Source organism: Pteropus vampyrus, unplaced genomic scaffold, assembly GCF_000151845.1.
Source record: "Pteropus vampyrus isolate Shadow unplaced genomic scaffold, Pvam_2.0 Scaffold61, whole genome shotgun sequence".
Lineage (NCBI taxonomy): Eukaryota > Metazoa > Chordata > Mammalia > Chiroptera > Pteropodidae > Pteropus > Pteropus vampyrus.
Genome location: NW_011888842.1, coordinates 7,442,395 through 7,461,421, shown reverse-complemented (window position 1 = coordinate 7,461,421; position 19,027 = coordinate 7,442,395). Strand labels below are relative to the sequence as shown.

At 40.6% G+C, this 19,027-nt stretch overlaps 1 protein-coding gene across 3 annotated transcripts in view; it reads left to right on the top strand.

Moving 5' to 3' along the window:
• RBM18 (RNA binding motif protein 18) overlaps window positions 1-10,479 on the top strand; it is a 21,227-nt gene extending 10,748 nt beyond the window's left edge. For all 3 annotated transcript variants that reach the window (XM_011361014.2, XM_011361015.2, XM_011361013.2), the window contains 3 exons: window positions 3,742-3,828; window positions 5,516-5,601; window positions 8,526-10,479. In XM_011361014.2, coding sequence (XP_011359316.1) covers window positions 3,742-3,828; window positions 5,516-5,601; window positions 8,526-8,685 — 333 coding nt within the window. In that variant the 3' untranslated portion in view covers window positions 8,686-10,479. The remainder of the gene's footprint in view (window positions 1-3,741; window positions 3,829-5,515; window positions 5,602-8,525) is intronic.
• Window positions 10,480-19,027: the final 8,548 nt, after the last annotated feature.

The window sequence follows — 19,027 nt, the reverse complement described above, 5'->3', positions numbered from 1 at the left end:
GCTCAGAGAGAACCTCCTGCCAGGAATAAATTTCTTGGCCATCAATATTTTTTGTTCAACCATGCTCCAGAGTATAAACTGCGTTAAGCAACTAAGGCTGGATGATTTATGGGACTGGCCGGGTTCCCTTGCCCCATGTGAGACCAGACTCAGTCACGTTGTGATTCCACGTTGTCTTGACATTCAGTCAAATCAGGAATTGTAACTCTCAAGCCACTAGCTGTGACTTGGTTTTGGTCAGAATTTCTCACAAGTGTAGTTTGGGGCTAATGACTGTGAAATCTAATAGGGAAGTCTTCCAGGGTTGTTTTGTTTGTGTGACTGTGTATGTGTTTGTTACTTTGTTTATTTTTGAGGTAGGGTAGGCTTTGGCTTTTGAAATGTGGGTGTGTCTGATGGAGTTGTAGTTATTCACAAATACTATTTCATTGCCAAGAAATTAAAAATAAATAAATCGACACTATTTTTGAGCTTTTCTCCAAAAGAAAAACAAATGGTGCTTGTGGGCCAGACAGCTGTTTGTTAGGTGTGGTTTTCTGTTTGGTATTTTTGTGCTGGACATACGCATAGCCATGACAATTCTAGTTCCCATTCCAAATAGAGGCAAACAACTCTGTTTGCCAAATAAACTAACAGTGCAGTTTGGAGGAAGGCAGGGGGCGGGGGCGTGAGATTTTATCCCTGGGGTAAATTATCTCCTGCTTTTATCTTGCTGAAGTCAGGCTGGGAGGCCAACAGATTCCCAGCTCATGGGCTGTTCCTTGTCCACAGATACCACCTCCTGAAGCTCCTCCAGAAGTTTGGCACCGTGAAGCAGTTCGACTTCCTCTTCCACAAGTCAGGTGCTTTGGAGGGACAGCCTCGAGGGTACTGTTTTGTTAACTTTGAAACTAAGCAGGTAACTGAACTTCTCCCCCTTTTACGGTACTTATACTCTCTCATGGCATTTGTTCATCTTTCCTTAACTACTAGAATAGCAGTTCCTCGTGGGCAGGGGCCGTCCATGTCTGATTCTTCTCTCTGTGCCTTGTTCTGCGTCCTAAAGGAGATCCTTGGTAAACAAATGAGGTAGTGAACAGCTTCCAAACTCTGCCCCTCCCCGGGCTCTCAGACTAGGGCTGCTAACGTGCTTTCCTGACCACATGCTCGGGGATGCCACGTTCAGCACATGGGCACCCTCCTCTCCGTTCCGTTTCATTTTTCCCTTTAGTGGCTGACCAACAGGGCTTCCTTTTCTTTCAGTAGTTTCTCCCACGGGTGCAGAAGCCTTCCCTGTCTGGTGAGCCACCCACAAACTCTCTTTCATTTTGATTTCTTAAAAATTTACCCTTCTCAGTGTCTCAGAATAAATGCATACAAATTTAAATATACATGGAGGAAGAAAATGTCCAGCCTCAACCATGTTACATACATGTATCTTGTATTAAAATTTAGTCCTTAGAATAGATTGCATTAATAAAGAACTTGAATTTGAATGTTATTTAATATAGAGATACTGCTTAATGTTCTATAACTTTACTGGTTATATGTGAGAACGTTGCCTAGTTATTATTTTATTCATAATTGTATTTGGATGTTCTTTATAAAAGTAAAGCATCTTTAATTATTTATCTTTCTAGTCTCTTCACATTCACACAAACAAAACAACAACCCTGGAAGACTTCATACACACACACACACACACACACACACACACACACACACACACACACACACACACACATACACATACACACACATCTGCAGTTTATAACACAAATAGGATCATATCGTATTGTTTACCACCACTCACAGTGTACTAAATTTTTTTCTGTCACCTAATACCCATCAAGGTAACAGTCTGTGTCATGATATTGTTGGTGTAGATATAAATATATAAAAATTCATTGACCTATATCTTTAACATTTATACATTTTTTAGATGTAACTTAGACCTTGGTTAAAACGCTAGTCAATAGGACTTTTGATGACTCCGTAGTATTTCATTATATGAACATATAAGTTATTTGACTAGTTGTTAGTTATTTAGGTTCTCCCCAGTGATTCATGAGTATAAGTGCAGTAGTGAATATATTTATAGATCTAAATATATGCATATTTACTACATTCATGAAAATAGAGTGGTGTCAACAAAGGCCATGTGTATTTTTTCTTAATTTGACTGCCAGATTGCCACCGAGCAATGATGTATCAGTATTTTCTGAGACTGTATGAGAGTGTCATTTGTCCTGACCAGTGCTGGGGTTTTTTTTTATTTCCTCTAATTTTTTACAGATGTGGTAGGCAATAAATGATACATTGCTGTTCTTATTGTTCAAATTTTTTTGAGGAAACCGAAGGAATGCCCGATATGGTTAGCATTTTTAAATACTTTATTCTTTCTCAGTGATAGAATGTGATGAGGATGCTCACAGACAGCTGAAATCAGTGGTCATGTTGGGACTAGACATTGATTTAAAAACACTGGACTAGAAGTCACGAAGCCTAGCTTTATTTTTGGCTCTTTTATTTATTAACTTTGGGCAAGTCTCTTAACCTCTTTTGACCTCAGTTTTCATCTGAAAATGAGGATTAAAAACACACATGCTTTTTACCTTATAGAAAGTTGAGAAAATAGATAAGGGTACATATGAAAACATAGTTGGCATTTAATAATAATGTTGAAACATGAACTTTGACACAGGGCACAGAGATAGGAAATTATCTTTTAAAGCATTTATCCCTTTCTGGCATCTTACTACCGCTGATGCTACAAAATTAATAGTGCTGTGTAAATTCTGATTCACAAAGAATAAAATGTCTCTCATCTATCCCTTTAACGTCACTTGCTGTAGTGAGGCAAGGATCCCAGTGACTAATGCCTGACACATAGTGGGTACCCAATGAATATTTGTCTAATGTTATACTGGCGAGCTCTAGAGGAATAAGAATCACCAGTAAAGCCAGACTGGAATGCCTGCGAGTCTTATTCTGCAGTCTCAAATAGGCTCTCCTGTTTCTCTTCCTGTTCCTTTAGGGCTTCTTCACCTCCAGTAAACATGGGGTATGCTTGGCCAGATGCCTCATGGATACAAATGGAGCAGAGAAGGCTTGGCAGGATGGAACAGTACAGCCAGGCTTCCTGGGAATGTCTTAGAGTGCCCGTTTCAGGAATTCCTTTCAACCTCATTGCTTCTATATCTGATAGGGAAAGGGGGAGGGAACTTTTGGCTCTGAAAGCCAGGTGCATAGATTGGCTCACACAAATACCTTGCTCATAATTTCTTTGACTCACTTCTGCTTTTTCCAGCCTAGTTTCCTTCACTCCCATGTCCTCTGAAATTACTGTTTCTCACTATGGATCCAGGGAGTATAAGCCTTAGTTCAGGCTCCTTGGTTGGGAGAAGTACAATTTCTTGCTGTAGTAGGTGCTGCCCTAACAGAAGTAAGAAAGTTATTACCTTATAGGAACAATACTATTAGCTAACACTGGTTGATTGCTTACCATATGCTCCATGCTTTACATGTACTCTTGTGCTTCTCAAACAACCAATGAGGAACAAGTAGTATTACCATATTTTATAGGTAAAAAAGCTAATATTCAGAGAGATTAAATGTCTTGCCAAATACTGCACTGCCTGTGAATGACAGCCAGAAGTTGAATCTTTGTTTTACTGACTAAAGAAAATCATACCCTTTTTATTATTCTGCCTTTATTTTATTGTAAATCTTTTGACTAACTGTAATCCCTTTCCTGGACAGGAAGCAGAACAGGCCATCCAGTGTCTCAATGGCAAGCTGGCTCTGTCTAAGAAGCTGGTGGTGCGGTGGGCACATGCTCAAGTAAAGGTAAGTCTCATATGCTACGAAGACAGTATCAGCTCATCCTAGTCTCTTTCGAGAGACAGTTGTCCACTTACCCATTTGCATCCCAGTCTCTTCACATCTGGAACAGCCATACTTTGGTCTCCTGTTCGTATTTGCCATGTGTGTTGCCAGATTTTTCTTTTGAGAAACATCTCAGGAGGGATTAAGTTCCTTTATTGTTTCTCTCCACATACCCACAGATTCTGTTTTTGATTGATTTTTCCATGTGGCTGATGTGTATACTCAGACCTCTATCATTTTTTTGGTGTGGTGGTTCTTTGGAGGAAAAAATGTATTTATTTAAAAAATTAGTTGCTTTAGGCATTATTAGACTCTTCCCAGCCTCTCCATTCTGTGAAGAATTTGAATATGTTTATTCTAAACGCTTGGGAAATGGGTAGTTTGCATGAGTGCTTAAAGCACTGGCGTCTCATTATGCCAGTGATTTTGAGTTATTTGGGGGACTTTGCAGTGTCTGTATTGTCTTCAAGGCCTGAGAAGTAGCACACTGCGTTATGTGTCCCAAGAGAAAATGCCCTGGAAAAGCAATGACCATTAAAAAAAAAAAAATGAATGGCTCTTTGTCATAGCTGGTACAGGGGTGGTGAAGTAGAGGGGCTGGAGGAATCCCAAGAGTGATTCTCTTCCTTCTGCGGTGGAGTCTTGGCATACCTGCCTACGAAAAGATCTGTGACCGTTAAAATGGGAGCTTCATTCTTCAGCTATATGAGCATCCGTTTTTGATCAGAGACTCTCTACCTAATAGGCTTCCCAGTAAAGAGTCAGAAATTAAACATGTGAGCTCAGGGTCCACGCTGAAAAACTGAGTTCAGATGCTTTGGATCCTTATGAGTATTTCAGGTAGTCACAGAATCTTCTCAATTTCTAGGACACATTGCCTTAAAAATAGAAACAACAAGGAGAATTACCAAATGCTTTTTTGCTCAAAAGAAAATCAAGTCTCATTTGCCAAACTGGCTGTCATTTTCTCATTCTGCATCTCATTGAAAAGGCGCGCAAGAGAAATTATTCGTCATTCCTGTCTTTCATTTGAGACTCTCTGTGCCTCACAGTTCTCTTCTCCTACAAGTCTTTTTGACCAGAGGCTCCTGATTGCTCTTTAATATTACATTCACTTTTTACAGGAAATATATAGTTATCTGACATCAAATTTAACTGCTCTTTTACTGGAAAATGTTTTCTATGTCAGTGGCTGAAAGCTGTTACCACTTTTCTTCTCCACTCAGTCCTGTTAAGAGTTGACTATTATGCTTGGTACTTTGCAAAAAATCTAGCAATATTTTAAAGTGTTTTGGATGAAGAAAAATAAATGTGGTAAGAGGTGACAGTTAAAATGAGAAGGTAAGAGGGTAGTCCTGCTGTGTATCTGTGCCATCTGTGAATTTGAAAGTTGAAATTCTTCCTCTACCAAATAAGGAGGACTAATAGCTAGATGGGAGGTTTCTTCTAAACTTCTTTTTCTAAATTTGTAGCTTTTAGGCCAAAACAATGTGGAGTTTCACATTAATTATAAATGTAAAGCAGTCCTAAAATTGTCTAGAAATACACTGACAATATACTGATGGGGTTGGAATTCATGAACCCACACTCTACAGTAAAGAGCTGGTTTTTGCCCAGGGGAAGTAATCTCCCTTTTTCTTTCTTTCAGAGGTATGATCATAACAAGAATGATAAGATCCTTCCAATCAGTCTTGAACCATCCTCTAGCACTGAGCCCACTCAGTCAAACCTAAGGTAAGATGGTGTACTGTAGAAAGACACAACAGTTTTTCAGGAGCTTGAGCCATTTCTTCATTCCCAGCCTTCATTCATACTCTAGTAAATCTTTGGACCCTTAATTTAGAGTAGAATCAACTAACTTTTGACATGTTGAGAGAGGTGTTCAGTTAACCTCAAGCATGTATACACTTCCTCTCTTCCCAGACCCCCAAGAACACATACTACCCACTTATAGATTCATTCAAAAAAGGCTGGGTCTACCTACCACGTACTAGCCGTTGTGCTTGGCCCTGGGAACATAAAGATAAATCAGACACAGTCTTTACCTTAAAAACAAGCATTTTAATGAGGTCTTATGTCTCTTTGATGTTTATCATTGTAATTCCTCCAGCAACCATGAGTTCCTTTATTCAGAATTTTAGTTTACAGCACTTTAATTCTGTGTACCATTTTAGCAACTGTGACAGTTTTGGTACTAGTATGTACAAATTGTCAGTTACTTCTTTGGAGTTAATTCAAAACAGAAGGAACTAAAGGTTGGGTAGATAAAGGAGAGGTTAAGTAGATGGTTGAGCAGAAGTAGAGTTTGGATAGGAGATGTTTGATTGGGGTTTTGTTCTTTGTTTTTTGCATTGTAGCCTAGGGAGAAATTTTAACAATAACAATAGCCAGGATTTACGGAGCTTACTGTGAAGCAGGCACTACGATAAACTTAACCTTACCTGCAATATGTCATTTAATTATCATGAAAGTTCTTGTTAAAGTACTGTTATGCCCATTATACGTACAAGGAAACTAAAGTTTACAGAGGTGAAATATCTTGGCCAAGATCACACAGGTAGCAAATAGCAGAGTCCACACTCAAAGCCGGTTCTACCAGACTTTAATATCCAGTCTTTTAGTTACTACTTCAGAGAAACTCCAAGCTGTAAATGCAGAAATATAGTTCTAAAGCCCATTCCAGGGGAGGCTGGGAAGATATGTGAAGCATCAGTGATTTATAAGGATTTGAAAGCAACACTCAGTCATAAAGGCAGGAACGTAGTGCCAGTTTGGATGGAGGGCCAGACAGAAAACAAACAAAAATCCTTTCTTGTGTATTATCCATACCAAACAAAACAACTTTACAAGCATCTCATTAAACCATTGGGGAAAGTGATCCTGAAATGTTGTCAGGAGGGGTGAAACTGGTAAAATAGAATTAATATTTTAGTTACTAATTTAAGTTTAATATCATTGATATTTCTTAATTTTGTGCTGCTTTATCATTTTGTTCTCCCAGAAATTTTTTTAAAAAATTATAAAGATGTCTCTAGATTCAGTAGGAGTTTATATCCACTATGCTATTTTCCCCTTGAGATTGAACCTCCTTGATCACAGATTGGTGTCTGTGGAAGTTTTCATAAATCTTAATTCCTGTTGGGAAAGGATTAATGCATTTATTCTTGGTGGTCCTCATGTTACGGTGAAGGTGTTTTTAGTTTCTTATTTTTAGTGTTCATACTTTTCCCTAGATAACCCAGTGTTTTCCATTTATTTTTTAATACAGAGGACCTCAGCTCATATCTTTCTGATAACACGTATGTCCAGTTAGAGAAGGTGGTTTCCCTGTGACTCACACGGGATGAGTGGCTGGCTGTCCCATTAATGAAAGAGGTGCTGGAGTGCATCTTAGTAATACCTCAGTGTTCTTTTTTATTGTAACTTAGTTCCTTAATTTACAGTGCTCATTTAAAATTAGGAGTATGTGTGGCAGATGTATACCTTTTGAGGATGTCTAAAAGACCTTGTGTACATTCCCTTCCGAGTGTCTCCTTCTGGCAGTAGACCATTGAGAGCATCAAGAATGGAAAATAAAGGGAGCCATGAGCCAAAAAATACCTACTGCCAGAGCGCTTTGCATCCTGGTGCAGGGATAGCAGTGACCTTGATCGGATGGAATTCTTTACAACTTTTTCAGTGTCTCCTCAGCCCTTCTCCCTAATATTGGGCTGCTCGGCTCCCATCCTGATGGGGAGGGAAGAGCAAGGGCTTTGGAGATAAACATATCGGGCTTGAATCCTGGCTATGCAATGCGTTAACTGTGTGAACCTGGGCAAATCACTACCTTTCTGCATTTGTTTCTTTATAAAATGTGGGTGATAACTCTGGCAGTATTGGTGCAAGGGTTTGAAACAATTTAATGCAAATGCTGGGCACAGTGCCTGGTTCATTTTAAGCACTTTGTAAATGATAGCCCTTATAAACACACAGTTGTCAGGAAAAGGCAACTTTACATGATTTCCAGGATGCATTTCATTATCATTCAGTGATTCAAAAGATGGTACAGTGTAATATTTACTAGCATGGGCTTTGGAGTCAGGTTATTTTCAGATCTCATCTGTACCACGTACTGGCTATGTAACATTGGGAAGATTAACATTGTGCCTCAGTTTCTTCATCTGCAAAATAAGAATATAACCTATCTTAAAATCGTTGCTTTCAATCCTACATAAATTATTTTTTTCCAGTTTCTAGATACACAGTTCAGTGATATTATAGATACATTCATAATGTTCTGCAACCATCACTAGCATCCACCTCCATAATTTTCATTTTGTGAAACTGAAACTATGCCCATTAAACAATATCTCCTTATTCCCACCTCCCCTCTAGTCCCTGACAACCACCATTCTACCTTCTGTCTATGATTTTGACTAAGTATCTCAATTAAGTAGAATCATACAGTATTGTCTTTTTGTGACTTTTTTGTGACTGATCTGTTTCTTAAAAGGAAAGCATTATTTTTTGTGTATATTTTATATGAAATGATTGAATGTTCATATTTGAGTATCTTCTTGCTTCTCTGATACACATAAAAGGTACAAGGAGGATGAAATACACTAGTATTTTCCAAATGCACCCAGGCCCACTCTGATCCTCTACTGTCTTTTTTCCAGTGTCACTGCAAAAATAAAAGCCATTGAAGCAAAGCTAAAAATGATGGCAGAAAATCCGGATGCTGAGTATCCAGCAGCACCTGTCTATTCCTACTTTAAACCACCAGATAAAAAAAGGACTACTCCTTATTCTAGAACAGCTTGGAAATCTCGAAGATGATGGTTATGAATCACTGTAGCAGCAAAAGCAAAATTGATCTCCACACCTGAAATCCTCTGCCTTTGTACTTTTTCAGTGTGACTGGTACTATCCAACAGCGCACAATCAGATGTTAGAGTTTGGTAACATAACATTTTTGGATGTTCCTATGGATGTTTCTACTCTGAAGTATGTGTGGAATTGAGCATCATCCAGAATAAATAGGATTGTATCCAATTGTGATTTGAACACTGGGATGCTCTAGTTGGCTGGTTTGTTTGGATTTGTAACTTCTGAAACATTATATAGTGTGCCAGAGAGAAAGGCAAACATGAAAAATGTTATTATTTAAATCAGGAAACTAAATTTATTATCGTCTGTCTTAAAAAAAAAATAGAGCATTTTTCTGGGCTCCAGTGTCTGCAACATAAAAGAGACAGGGAGAGAAGTGAGAGATTTTGAATCATGTTCAGAACTGTTGTTCCAAAATTTACTATGGCAATCCCTCCAACTGGACTAAAAAGGAAAAAGTTCTTGGCAAAAGGGAACTGGTTCGTTGAGCAAATGTTGCGGTTGTCTATTTAAGAATTATGCTTATTGTTTTAAAATCCCAAGTAGGAAAACATGGTGTATGTCTTAAAATTGTTTGCATCAACAAAACTGTAGAATCAACATTTAACATTTTATACCACAACAGAAGTTCTATTTGGAAATCCAACTTTTATTCTACAGTGATCACTTTTTAAAAATCTAAATAATCCTGCTTTTGGTAATACCAAATGTTGTTACTAACGTGGAACTTTTGAAATTGCACTTATTGCATGAGATTGTTTTTATAGCATGAGAGTGTTCTATTTGAAATTGTATCATGGTCAATCTAAATAGAAATGCAAACTTTCTTTGAAAACTTAAACATTTCTATATTGATCTCTATCAAACATATTTATTAATCATTGTTTAGGGGTCTGAGTAGAAGAAATTGAATTGTCTTGTGCGGGGTGAGGTGGGGACATGCAGTGGACACAGTCAATGGAGCAGGCACTACCCTGGCACCAAGATTGTAATGACCTTATGTTTTATGTGGTTTTTAAAAGCTTGAAAGTCTGCATGACTTATAATAATAGGAAAATAAATCATATTTATTTGGGAGTGTGTTTCTCTCAGCAGTTTTGGTCATTTTGGTGCCAGGTTGACGGACTGTTTCATTGGGCAGGACCGTTGCTTCTTTACCAGGTAAATAATTTTTTATACCCTAGGTGCCATTCTTAGTGATTACAGACTTTTTATCATTATCATTCCTAGCAAGAGAAAGCTTTCATTGTAAGAACTTAAGTCTTCCTATGAGCATAAGTAAATTTACGACACTTGAACCAAAACCTCAGCATAGCGAGGTTTCAGAATTCACAGAACCGGTTCAGAGAAATTCATATCACCTTTACCAAGGTAAATCTTTTTAGATATCTTTAGATATTAAATACTTTCTGCATTTATTAGCTCTGTCTATGATGCAAGTAACTCTCCTTCCTTTGGGGGGGATAGTTCAGGGAGGTGGGAGCAGCATCTCCCATTTTTCTGGTGACTTCTTAGAGTAGAGAATTCACCATTTTATCCTTAAGTCCTCAAAGGGTTGTAGTGGAGTAGGACTTACTTAATGCAAAATAGTCTTCTATTTTTAATAGGAACTTAGAAAATACTTAACTTTGAATTATCTAGAGCTGTTTCCTTTAGAAACCAGAACTATTTATTTGTATTTAAAGCAATGTTTATTATTTGTACCAATTCTTATTACTCTGTGTGAATAAATGTAAGACAGTGTCCGTGTGGTTGTGTCTTCTCTCATCCATTTTCTGGAATAAAGACTGCAGCTCTCTGGTGGCCTGTTTCCCTTCAGGACTGTGGCCAGTGCGGGGTTGAGGGGAGGAGTACTGTTTCTAAGTGCTCTCTCCACCAAAGGCTCTGGCTAGAGGTGACCTCACAGGCAATTCTCCCTACTTCTGTTGTTAGAGGAGAGAAATGAGACTAGCTATTTTTGCTGCAGTCTATTTGAAAAGAAGTTGTTAATGCAAGTCCCCGAGAGCTTCATATTGTGTTCAGTCCCTCTTTCAACGTAGAGGTTTCAAAAGAATAAATGTTTATGTTATCAATATGATGGAAGAATTATAAAATATAAGTGTTAAGTTATGATGAAGTTATCTGTGCTTTCAAATTATTTGTTGGCTTGCTGTTTTGCTAAGATTATGTCACTTATAATTTCGATGTATACAAGAGTAAAGAATTGAAGGAAATATTCAGGACAGGTATGAACTGTCTTCTTAATCTCAGTTCCTATTTTGTCAAATGTAAAATGTCACCCTAACCAGTTGATTTTCTGTAACTGGCATCTCAGTTTTGGGGAAGAGGATTGCATGAGGAAAGATCTTCCAAAGCATGTCAAAAATCAACAGCAAAAGTTTTGGGTTTTTTTTTTAAATACTCTGGAGCCCTGCCCCTTGTTTATTAAGGTACGCACAGTTAATATTTGAATCATCAAATATATCTTATTTTTAGTACTATATAAAAGAATAGATGCAGTCTTGCCTTATAAGTTAAATTTCCTGTATGTAATCATTTTCTTAAAATCTGATTTGATCCTATCATTTTTATCCTTGATTTCTTTTTCTCTCTTGCTCCCGTATAGTTCTTCAACAAATCCTCTCAACGCTACCTTCAAAATACATCTAGAATCCAACCACTTATCACCCCCAACACTACCGTTCTTGTTCAAGCCATCATCTCTTGCTTGGACTGCCGCAGTACCTTCGTAATTATCCCCCTGCCTTCCACGAGTGCCACCTCAGAGTCGATCTTCCACGCGTTAGCCAAAGCAAACATTTTAAAATCTGAGCATGTCATTCCCTTCTCAACGGCTTTCCATCACACCTAGAATAAAATCCGAAGACCTACAAGGCCCTAAATGACTCAGCCCTGGCTGCCTGTCTGACCTTAGAGCCTCCTGTTAGTTATCTCCTTGTACACTGTGCTCCAGCCACACTGGCCTTGCTGTTCCTTGAATACGAGGGAGTTCCTATCACATGGCCTTTACGTTGGCTATTCCACAGAGCCCACTCCTTCATTTGGTCATGTCTCTCCAAATATCTGATCAAGAGGCCACCTGACCTTCCCTTAAATCACAGCCCTGTCATGTCCCAGTCTTTTTCTCCTTTTTCAACAGCACTTACTACCCAACATTATATATAAATTCCCTTTTTTTCCATTAGAATGCAAGTTGCATGTTAGGAACTTTTATTCACTGCTATATCCCCAACATTTAAAACAATACCAGGTATGCAATAGCTGCTCATATTTGTTGAAAAATCAGAATTGTGGGACTTGAGAGTTGAAGGGCCTGGAGGAGCCCATAAAGCCCCCTCATTATCCAGATGGGAAAGAAAAACAAACCCAGAGAGACAAAGTGACTTAGCCAGGATCACATAGCTAATGGGAGAGAATTAGGTAGAACCAGGCCTGCAAACACCTAATCCAGTGGGCATTGGCGACAGCCAAGACCGGTGCCCGCTCTTTGTACAGCCCACAAAGCTAAGAATGGTTTTTACATTTTGAAATTACTGAGGGAAAAGTCAAAGGAAGAATATTCTTTTGTGGCATGTGAAAATGACATGAATTTCGAATTTCAGTGACTATAAATCATTGGAACATAGCCGTGTCCGTTCATTTACATATTGTCTATGGCTGTTTCCCACCTACAATAACAGTTGAGTGCAGCAAAGACTGTATGGGTCACAAAGCCTAAAATACTTACCATCTGGTCCTCTACAGAAAATTTGCTGAGCCCTGCTCTAAACTATATTCCATTAGTGGAAATGTCTTTCCAAATCTCTGTGGTGTCAAAAAATTCCGGTGTTAACAGCAGAGAATAAAAGCAGCACAGAGGCGATGGAATGGTGTGCAGTGGGTATTGTCAGTTCCTTACCACATCTCTGACCTCTTATATGTCTTTCAAAATAGAGATCTGGCTCTCCGAGCCTAGAAGCATCACTGTACTAGGGCGGGGGCGGGAACAAAAAACAAACAAACAAAAAAAACTACACAAGTGCAAACTAAGGCCCAAAGAGCTTCGGCATCAGGTATGCCTCTGAATTCTAGCCCCAGCTTCATTCAAGTGACAAAAACCCTACCCTAATCCAACTAGCTCTTGGAAAGAAATGTATTGGCTCCTGTAACTGAAAAGTCCAGGTGTTCAAATGATATGGTCAGGAATCTGTCTCTTGATTGCGTTTTCCTCTGGGTTGCTTTCATTCTCGGGCAGGTGCTGCTTGGTGGTCTCTGGAGAGAGACTTAAATCCCAGGTGAAAAAAACCAGATCTATCAGAATTTATCCCAGGATGTGGTGCTGTATCTTCCTTCGTCTGCATCCAGTCTAACTTGGCTAGGATTACTGATTATAGTGAATGCCATTTTATTTTTGATATGCCCTGTAACCTTCTAAACTAGAAATGGAATTTAAAATTTTAGCTTTAAAAAAATAAAACAAATTAAGTTTTCCTCTTTTGAAAACAGGCCTCTCCCCTTCAAGAAGCTTTCTGGTGGGGGACCTCGTTAAAAGGAAAGTGGTTCATTCCTCAAACATATAATGAACATCTGCCATGTGCCAGGCATGGAGGGTATAAGATGCTAAGGTGTGGTCCCTGCGCACCATCATGTGCCAGGATAAAGGGAAGATTCGGGAGCTGCAGGAACGCAGAAGATGGGCACCTAACCAAGCTGGAAACAGGTGAAGGAATAGATGATTTCCCTGGGGAAGCAATACCTGAGCTGAGTGCTGTAGGATGTTTAAACACAAGCCAGGCAAAGGATTTAAGGAAAGTATTGGAAGAAGAACAAAGCCCAGTAAAGTGAGCTAATCAGAAGAGGAATTAAGACCCTTTCAAATACCTATACCCATAGAATAAGCCAGATGGACAAGGCATTCTACAATCTGCCCCAATATACTTTCTTCCCTAACCAGACAGAATTGCTTGTCCACCCCAAAAGGATGCAATCTCCCAGCTCCCTATGTCCTTCCAGGTAGATATTCCATCTACCTGGAAAATCCCTTTTGCACATCTCTACCCCATGTGTCTAACAGACACCTTCCTACCCATCCTTATTCCCCGCACTGTAGTGAATCACCTTTCTGCTTCTTGAATTCTGTTTTAGCACTTATCACTTTATATATGCTTTATAATTTAAAAAAATGATTTTCATTGAAAATAAGATGAGCCTCAGGGACAAGTTGCTTCCCCCTAAAATCAGAAAGCAGACAAGTCAACTCTCTCGTGTATGTGAAGTTAGTCGTGGATGCTGTCCCATGGCTTCCCCAGCCATCCCTGCACTGCTGCCTCTGATTCCTATCTCCAGCTTCAGCCTCTCTTTTAAGCTACAGACCTGTATATCCAGTTCACACCTGAATATTTCCCTGCTCCATTGACTCAAAACTGAGCTCATTCTCCCCCTTTACCCCCTCCCTCCTAATTGCTCCTGGTTCCATGTCTTTGGGAACAACGTAATGAAGAAAAAATAAGTAAATAAATTGAAAACCTGGAGTTATCTTTGATATTTTCTGCTCCCCGACTCCCCACATCCAGTCTCCTAAATAATCAACTTTATATATTAACATTATGGATGATGTTACATAGAATCATACATTGCATATATGTTATGCATAATATATTATGCATACTAGAATTATATATAATGTTTGATTCTATATTCTATATAGCTTTAATAGGTAAAGATTATTTAGGACACTGAATAAGTGTTGTAGGTTACATGTAGTTATAAATGTAAATAAATAAAAGATTAATTGGAGGGATTTACTTCAAATAGTGTGGTCAGGCAGAGTTCTCTGAGGAGGCGACATCTGGCCCCTTTGATCACTCCTCACTTAGCTAGTGCCTCCTGTGCCCCCATTACACCCTCTTCTTACAGATAACAATGGCACTAGATGACAGCACTCACCAAGTCAGTGCCAAGCTCAACTTAGAGATGCATGCTGGTCTCTTGGAATCATCACAGCACTTGTGAGTGGGTTCTCCGTTAATGCCTGTTTTGTAGCCGAGTAAACTAAGGCTCATGGAACAGGTCACTCTCCTTGACGTCCACTGACATGAATTGACACAGTGGACATTAGAATTGGGTGATTTTGGGTGACTATAGCTGCTCACATTTGCAATAGACTTTGAAGTCTAAAAATCCCTTTCACACTGATTATCTCATTTACCCCAAAGTTTAGGAAACTCGGGTTCTAATAAGTGACTTTTCCAAGTTCACTCAGCCAAGAAGTGGCTGAGCTAGGGTTTGACCTCAGGTTCTCTGACTCCAAGACTAGAGCTCTCTCCATCACTTCCCCAATCATCTGATTTAAACAACACACACGCATTTTACTGACGAGGACACTAAGGTCAGCAGAGGTAGATTTCTTGCCTAGGGTCATGCAGTTATAACTTCATTCCACGCTCTTTCCTCTAGTCAAACAGGAAATGCCCAGGAAGGTGACAGAGTGAGGATAGAGTCCCTAGCGAAGAGGGGTATGCTGCCTGTATGTCTTCCCACTGTCCCCTTCCCATTTGTCACAACCCGAATGTTTAAATGTTGTATTTAGTATTTACTCTGAAATGGCTTTCATCTGAAAGCCCCCCTTGCTCACCAATTTAGCTGTCAGAGTAAATAAATGTAAAGCTGCGTTTCCAGCCTCCCCCAGCTCACATTACCTTCCTCGAATTACTCCCTGGCGGGGCAAGACCACTGCTGGGGGCGCTCCCTCAGAATTATCCAGTTACTAATGAAGCCTCTTTTCAAACCCAAACCTTGGCCCTAGACTCAGGTGGAAGAAGATGACAAAATTCACCTCCTAGGATGAGATGACCGCATCCTGTGTAGTGACCAAGAGAGGGGTTGAGCTGAGAACTGGATGACATTGTACGTGCAGGATGCTGATGACATTGCATATGTAGACGACTTATGACATTACACATGGAAGGTGCTTATACAGTGCCAGGAATAGAGGCAACCCTTTTTAAATATTAGTTTTTAATATATGGTTAATTGTTGCCACAATCTTGAGAGGTAACTGTTGTTATCTCCATTTTACTAGTAAGGAAACTGAGGCTCGGGAAAGGTAAGTGACTTGCCCAGTCTCCTGTAGGAAGAAATCAAGTATCCTGATGGGGTGTACTAAATTTGCCAGTCTTGATTTTGCCAAGGTCACTCCTGTCTGGACTCTCTTTCCCTTTGGACTTGGTCGTTGGAAGAGAGATTTCTCTTCCAAAGTAATTTCATTTCTGTCCTCTTTGAAGTTAGGCAAGCCCTGGGTTGGAATAATGGTTCTGCAGCTTCCTTAGGTAAGTTATTCAGGAAAATATTTGATTATTTGGTTGATTTATGTCCTGCCTTCCTCCATAAAATATTTGAAGTGGCACCTAGTGGAATAATAACGGAATAATGCAGCCAGTCCACATTGTAATGATGGCTAATATTTATTGGCCGCTTTCAGCATGCCAGGGATGGTTCTGAGCCCTTTTGCATGGATCATTTGCTTAATTTGCACAAGCATAAGAAGTGAACTCTGTTATCTGCACTTTACCAATTGAGGAAGCTGAGACTGAAGAATGGCTGAATAAACTGTCCATCATAAGAGCAGTGCCAAGATGGGCACCACGGCAGTCTGGCTTTAGCGTCTTCATGCTTCACCACTGGAGTTTAATGCCTCTTATTCCAGTTTTGATTTTCTGAGCCCCTAATCAAAATCGAGGAACAGATTGCACAGCAGGTAAGAGTTTGGGTTCTGGAGTCTGAGTGCTAGAGCTTGAAATGAGGCTCCTATAAGCTCGTTTCTTCAACTATAAAATAAGTGTAGTAATATAACCTCCTTGCAGGGTTGCTGGGAGAGCTAGCGGATAACGCAGGTACAACAGTGCTTGGCACATAAATGCTCAATAAACGGTAGTTATGTTATTCTTGTCATCATTCAGAGGGTGCATGCTTCGCAGTCCTTCTCATAGGAGTGCCACAGCTTTTGTCTGGCCTCTGAAACTTTGCAGTCATCTCTTTACCTGGAATACTTCCTTTTCTCCCCTGAATCCACCCGAAGTTCATCTGCCCTCTAGTTTCAGCTCAAGCCTCTCCCCCATCCCCTCCCTGAGTAGTTTTGCAAAGCTAGTGCCATCCTTATGGGCTTCTCCTTTTCTGGAATTCTTCGGCACTCACACAGCTGGCAGATGTGCAGCACTGAATATGTCCAATGACCTCCCGCTTCCCCCAGCCGCCCAGAAGGGGAGGAGAAGAGATAAAGGTTGTCCTATAATTATTCCTATTTTGCAGATGAGAAAACAAGCTTGGCTCATAAATGGTGAGGCCAGAAGTCATGCCCAGGTTTTTCGACGAATGAAAAGAAAAATGTGTGTGCACCTGTGTGTATATACAAAGAGTATACATGGTCATACATGTAGCCTAGAATTCAAGAGTATAAGCTCTGATGTTAGACGAATCTGGTTTTGAGTTCTTGGCTCTGGTAATTAGCCATGTGGCACCATTTTGGACACCTCGCATGATCTCTCTGAACCTCAGTTTCTTCATCAGCAAAATGGGTACAGCACAAGATACCACCTCATAAGAATATTGTGAAAAGAAAATGAAGTCATGATTGTAAGATGCTAAGCCAGTCATGGATTAAAGTACTCAGGAACACTCGCTGGGTTTATTATGTGCAAAAGAGACATTTGAAGGGGAAGAGGTTGTTTGTCTGAGGTCATGTGGATATTTGAGGGTGCGTGTGGATGTGTGTGCACGTGCCTGTGGAAATGCACACACTTCATAAGCTTCCACATTGCAATTGTGCTCAGTATAAAAGATTAGGGTTCAGAGAGAAACTTCACTCTGAATTTCTGTGTCTCAGAGCCATAAATGACTGAAATGCAGGGGGTGGGAGATGCCATTGGCTTGGGCTGGGGCTGGGGCTATTTCTGCATACCTTGGTGTCTGTAAGGGAACAGATATTTGTATTTTTTCAGGGATGCCGGTGTGCAGACACCCGTGTCTACTCGTGTCTGCTAGGATGTGCCTATGTGTGTACATGACTGAGTCTGTGACGGCCGGGACTCCTGTGTCTGTGGATATTGGCATGCTGTTTCTGTCTATAAATGGTTATTTTGCCATCTGTAGGGATGTGTGTGCATATCTGTAGGGGACAGGAGGTTTTACATGGCTTTAGAGCACTGTGAGAGTCTGTGCTCTCAAGTATGGATGTATGTACAAGTGTAAGAACACTTGTGCGGGGTGTTTACATTTGTAAATGAGAGCAATTAGGGAAGTAATGGTATGTGTGATGGCACAGAGGTGGAGCGTTGTGGTATCTATAGGACTGGATCTGAGTGTGCCTATTTGTTTTTAGAAGAGGATGTATATTTATACATGTCTCTCTAGGCTCAGTTTGTTTGTGGAGAAGGGGGCTGAGGTTGTGAGTGGCCACTTGTGCGCGTATGTTGTAAGGTGTTAGTGTGCGTAAGGCTCTGTCTTTGAGCCTGAGAGTTTCGTGTCTCTGTGTTTGGGGGCTGTGTCTCCTATCTCACTGCCTGGGCCTCCCTGCCTTTCCCACCTTTCTCATTATCAGTAGAGCCCCAGAGAAGGTGAGATGGACACTAGACTGGATGGCTCAGCACATCCCAAAGGGAAGAAGGGTGTCCCAGGCAATCCCTCCCAGAAGAATTCAGGGGAACATTCCCCACCTGACCCCAGCCAGGAACCCTCTTCTCTCACCCAGCCCAATCCCATTCATTGGGTAGGAGCAGGTACACCCTGTGGTTGTTATGAAGCAGAGGTCTCTGTGCAGGTGTGCGAGGGTACGTGTGGATGTCTGTGCTCCTGCAAATGATATGAACGGGCCATCATTTGCCTCAGCGTGTATACGAATGTACCAGGTGTGGGATGGCATCAACACAGCATCATGTGTGACTTTGTAGGAATCCATCTCCGCTGATGGTGTGTGACCATGGGTCCATCTTGTATCTGTGAGTGGGGCTGTGCCTGAGGCCTATGGGTGCCCCTTGAGGGAGGGGCAGGGTGAGAGCTGCGTGGATGTGTGCCTGCCGGTGCCTTTGTATGTCAGCGTGTCTCAGTCTTTCTGTCAGCAGCTCTGAGTTTCTGTGTGTCTATATGACTGTGTGTGTGTCTCTGGGTCGCTGCCTCGCTGTGTGTGTCTCGCTCTCCCTTGGCGGGGAGGGGATTGGTCACGCATGACTCATCTTGAACCGAGCGGGGCTCCAGCGGCAGGGCGGCCGCCGCCGCAGCTGGAGGGGGAGGAGGAGGGAGAGGAGGAGGGGGAGGACTA